General features: G+C 53.6%; 1 protein-coding gene across 1 annotated transcript in view; it reads left to right on the forward strand.

The window, feature by feature from the left end:
• The first annotated feature begins 594 nt into the window (after positions 1 to 594).
• Positions 595 to 5,338, forward strand: part of Kif5a (kinesin family member 5A) — a 39,053-nt gene continuing 34,309 nt past the window's right edge. The window contains exon 1 of the mRNA XM_021204460.1: positions 595 to 1,190. Within this exon, the coding sequence (XP_021060119.1) occupies positions 1,062 to 1,190 (129 nt within the window). The 5' untranslated portion in view covers positions 595 to 1,061. The remainder of the gene's footprint in view (positions 1,191 to 5,338) is intronic.

A 5,338-nucleotide genomic window follows, 5' to 3' on the forward strand; every position in this document is an offset into this window, starting at 1 on the left:
AGAAGAAAAGAATGGGGACTCTGTCCAAAGGTAACTAGGGCAGTTAACACACAGAGATACTGAGCCCGGCTGAGACCCAAATGTAACTGTTTGCCCTGGAAGCTCCTCACAACAGAACCTCTGGCCCTTTGTTCCTTTCCTCAGGCTGCTACACTCCTGTTCTCTTGCAAAAGCTGTCCTGCCTACCCATATCCCATCCCAACTTTAGAGGCCTCGATGAGAACTCCATCTGTCCCTGAATGCTGATGGCTGGAAGATAGCTTGTCTTTCCTTCTATTAGTATATTTACTTCTATTATATATTATATTATTATCGCTTGATTATCACCAGATGGTAGCTCTTTCTGCCTTCTCCATGCCATGGGATCTAGACATCACTTCTGTAGCTTCGTACCCATAAAGGTTCACTGGCTCATTGTCCATCTGAGGAGCAGAAAGAGGCTGGAAGAGGGAGGATAAGTGTGATTTAAATATGAAAAGAGGGGTGTAATGGTTTTTTTTTGGGGGGGGTGTTCTGGAATAAAGGGAATGGGAGGCCCGTAGGTGCTCTTTCCCAGGCAGGCGACAGGCCCACCTTAAGTTAGTCCCCTTATCCATTCCTGTAGGTGGAGTCTAAGGAGGAACAGACAGGTCGCGTGTAGCGAAGTGAGCTGTGTGGGGAAGGGGTGAGGACAAGGTTATTCGCGAGCCTCCAAATCGAGGAACCAGGTGAGCCTAAGCCAAACTCCACCCTTGGGTGGTCGCTGTCCAGAGGATCACCCCCTGCGAAGGAAACCCCGCCCCCACGGCTCCTGCGCGCCCCGCCCAGGCCCGCAGCGCGGCTGCAGCGCGAGGGGCGGAGAGGCACAGCGCGGCGAGAGGACCAGACGCCCAGGTTGCCAGCATCCAGTGCCGCAGGACACCGAAAGCGCATCTTCGCCGGGGCGATCCAGCTGCTCCCTTGGCCCCAGCGACAGGTCACCTGTCCTCTGCCTCGACCCCAGCCCAGCGTTCCCTTTCTCCGGAGCACACGCTACCCTTGCAGTCGGAGACGCGCCCAGCCCCTCTTCGTCGTCGACCACCATGGCGGAGACTAACAACGAATGCAGCATCAAGGTGCTTTGCCGATTTCGGCCCCTGAACCAGGCCGAGATTCTGCGGGGGGACAAGTTCATCCCCATTTTCCAAGGGGACGACAGCGTCATTATTGGGGTGAGTGCTACATCCGAAGGAAATTAGAGGAGAGGGCGGGATGCAAAAATCTTTTTCACCCCCAAGATTTAGTCCCTCTGTCTGTGATCCTGCAGCAGCTCCGGGATGCTCAGCCTCCATCCTCTCCGCCGCAGCCCCTCCTCTCCCCTGCATCAGGATGGCTGGGTGTGGCCTGCCTAGGCCTGCAGCCAAGTCTCTGCAGAGTGGGAGGGGGCTCCTTCCCGTCATCAGGAGCCCCAACTTGTCTTTGCTGCTTCTCTTGCAATGTCCCCACCCCTTAGAGCCAGTTCCCTGCCTTTGTGATGTTTTCCCTCTCCCCTAGAGAAAGTGCGTTTCCCCTTTGTTATTGGCTCTCATCTCTACCCTAACCTCCACGAAGGGAGGGAAGGTTAGTGGATGGGCTAGATGGGAAATGAGAAGTCTAGGGCCTCTGTGGAGGAATGAATGGGAGTGGGCTCCAGGCCAAGCCCTTCCATCATCTCCTCAAGTAGTTGCTGCCTGGACTTGGGGGGAGGGAGCACAAATCTGGTGAAGGGTTTTCTGGGAAAGCAGTACACGGATGCCACACCCAATTGGAGAGTTAGCCTCTAGGATCCTAAGGGCCTGTGTGCCTTTCCGTCCGGAGTGTAGTATCAAGAGGATTTCAGATCCTAAGCCTTCCCAAGTCAAAGTGCCCAAATCCTGAGTTTGTACATTCTTGCTTATTCATCTCAGTCTTGAAGATCCAATACACTGTGACAGTTGAGTGCTACCTTGTCATGGCAGCCCTCCCCCAAGGAGATCGTCAGGCGAATTAACACTTTCTGTGTTCTTGGTGTTCTGTGCTTAGGAGTGAATTCTCAAGACTGCAGTAAGTAGGGTTTATACTTCCATTTTGCGGACGAGGAGATTGAGGTTCAAGGAAGTTGAATGACTTTCTCAAGGTCATGCCGAGACTCTGTAGATCCGCTAGTCCACAGAACTGAACTCAAGTCTGTGACTCCAAACCTCACATGTTTTTCCTTTATGCCACCCCACCTCCCCAGATTTCCGTTCCAGACAGTCATCTGTGATGGCCTAAAGGGCCACTCGGTCTTGCCCCTTCCGCCTTTCTTAGGGTGTTAAGGACCTTCAGAGTAAGAGGATCTGAGGTCCAGTTCTGTAGGACTTTGGGGGTACTGAGCCAAGAAGTTGTTGTCAGTATCAGACTCAGGCGGGAGGAGCAGCTGTGAAGGCAGTCCTCAAGGTCAGGATGATTCTCGAGTGCCTTGGTTCACAGTACTTGGCATAAAGCAACCAGAGAGGAGACACTTGTACCTTCTGAGTTAGGCAGTGTGTCTAGGAGAAGCTCCAAGCTCCTACCCTAGCCTGTACTAGTCTCACGGAGTGAGCTCGGTGGGGTTTTGGTAGGATGTGTGCCTTTGCCACAGGAGGGTATCTCTGTTTTGCCCGAGGGACCCTAGGCTTTGCTGTTTGGTCAGTGTGGCCAGGTTAAACCCCACCTCTCTCTGAGTAGCCTGGCTGGCTGACTTTAAGTGGAGAATTTGCAACTTGAGGCCCCTTTAAGTTACAAAGACTGAAAACCAGGAGAGAGTAGCCATGGGAAGGAAATCCACTAGGGTCCACTTTAAAGCTAACGTCCCTGTTCCAGATTTATCCACTATATGAAGATGGACCCTTTCAGGCTCTGTGGGCCATCCTGGTGTGGGATGGGTCCTGGCCTGCGACACACCAGGAAAGGCGGGAGTGTGCAAAGAAGCCCATGGCTTCCTGATAACGCAGCTTCTGTCTCAGCTCTATAGCAGATCTCCTCGTATCTGTCCTGTCAGTCCTGTGGGGCTGTAACTCAGTCTGAATCTTCCCTTGCCCCAGCCCCTGTTAGTCTCTTATTCTGGATGTAAGTTCTTACAGGGGCCATTTTGTCTCAGGCAGCATCCTCAGAGCTGCCTGCATTCTGGGTGTTCATTCTTCACGCAGCCAAAGGATGGCCACGGGGTTTTGAGGAGGTCCTTGAAGACTCCAGTAGGGTCATGGCAACTCCCTCCCACCTCTCCCTTGTTTTCTACTCCAGCTCTCTATGGGAGTTGGGGGGGGGGGGGAACTGCCTACTGAGGAGTGGAAGAAGCCACTTTGGAATGTCTGGGAAGATGAAGGAGGATGCACTGGGGTTGAGTGGGAGAGGATAACTCCCCAGAGCCAGCAGCCCTGCTCCCTCCTGTGACGTGCTCCCCTCCCCTCTGCTCCCTCCTGTGACATGCTCCCCTCTCCTCTGCTCCCTCCTGTGACGTGCTCCCTGCTCCTCTGCTCCCTTCTGTGATGTGCTCCCCTCTCCTCTGCTCCCTCCTGTGACGTGCTCCCTTCTCCTCTGCTCCCTCCTATGATGTGCTCCCCTCTTCTCGAAGCCCTGCAGTTAGTTGCTCCAGGCTTCAGAGGCCCCTCTGTTCCTGGGCTGCATTCTACTTGCAGAGGGTAGAACAGCAGGATGGAGAGACAGCTCTGTAGGCCTCATCTCTCTGAAGTGTAAGGAGTAGGATTTGACAAAGTCAGCAGCCCTTGTCACAGAAGGCTGGTGGGACACAGTGTGTGTGTGAGCTATTGTCTTGGTTTGCTCTTTTACACTTAGAATCCAGTCTGACGTTTTCACTGGGCTTATCTTTTTTCCAGCCTGGACCACTGCATCTGTGCCAGATGTGGGGGAGGGGAACAGCAAGAAATCGATCAAAGTCAATCTTTCCCCCACCCCCCTTTTCAACTGTCCAAAGCTTCTTTCCTTGGGTCTCCCAAAAGATAAATGAAGTCTGCTTTTGGGTGTTTTGAAACAGGGTTTCTCTGTGTAGCCCTGGCTGTCCTGGAACTCACTCTGTAGACCAGGCTGGCCTCGAACTCACAGAGATCTACCTGCCTCTGCCCCTCTGCCCCTCTGCCCCTCTGCCCCTCTGCCCCTCTGCCCTTCTGCCCCTCTGCCCCTCTGCCCCTCTGCCCCTGCCTTTGCCTCTGCCTCTGCCCCCTACCCCCTTCCCCCTTGCCCCCCCTCCGCCCCTGCCCCTCTGCCCCTCTGCCCCTGTCTCTGCCTCTGCCTCCCAAGTGCTGGGATTAAAGGCGTGCACTACCTCTGCCCGTGTTATTGTTTTTTTCATGACACTTATGTATTTTGTTGTATGATACCTGTGGTGGGCATGCATGTGCCACAGCACACACGTGAGTGTCAGAGGACAGCTTTCAGGAGTCTGTCCTGTCCCGTGTAGGTCCTGGGAACTGAACTAATAATACCAGCAGCACTTTCACCCACTGGGCCATCTCTCTGCCCCAGTTTTGCTCTGTTTTGTTTTTGAGACAGACCTTCCCATATGCCTCAGCAAAGTCTGGAACTCTTATGTATTCCAGGCTGCACTTTGTCCATCCTCCTGTCTCAGTGTTGGGACTGTGGGCATGTGCTACCATCATGACTTCAAAGGTCCTGAAGGGAAAGTAAGGGTCTCTGTAGCTTTGAGGGAAGTGTCATAATGGAAGATGCAGAGCTGAAGCCATGTTCACTGTGGCTACTGTCGCTCAAGCGTTACCGTGGCAACACCCCCCCCCCCCCCAAGGATGTCACCATAGAATAGGGCCTGGGGCTTGAAGATTTGGGTTCTACCAAAGTCTTTCTCTACAACTAAGTAGGTCTCTAGGTCTCTGATCTTGGCTCCCCATTAACATCAATCAGCACATGTGATGCAAAACCATAACGGGATTCTAGGAACTTCCTGAGCCAGCGCATACATTAATGAAGGGAATGCAGAGTGGGTTCAAAGACAGCGAGCCACCCAACTGTGGGACTTTGTGGGGAGAGTCTCCAGAGAAGACTAGAGGGAGCGTGGAACTTGCAGGGCTGGGAGAGAGCATCCCTGAGGTGTGGAGACTCTGCAGGGATATTGCTAATGCAGCAGGTCACCATTCAGCTTCAAGCTTTGCCATTAACTGGTATACGGTTACTAGGGGAAGAAGGGGGAAGGAGGCCCCCTGAAGAGACTCGGGAGAACCCCTCCTGCAGTGGGTTCCAGGCTAGACAAGGGGGTGGTGAAAGGCCTGTTCTACTTGAAAACACTTTGAGAAATGCAGCTTGGGGAGGGGAGGGCCATGAGACAAGCAGAGGTGAAGCCATGAGGACAGGAGGCAGCGGAGGAGGAGGA

Source organism: Mus pahari, chromosome 9 (genome assembly GCF_900095145.1).
Source record: "Mus pahari chromosome 9, PAHARI_EIJ_v1.1, whole genome shotgun sequence".
NCBI lineage: Eukaryota > Metazoa > Chordata > Mammalia > Rodentia > Muridae > Mus > Mus pahari.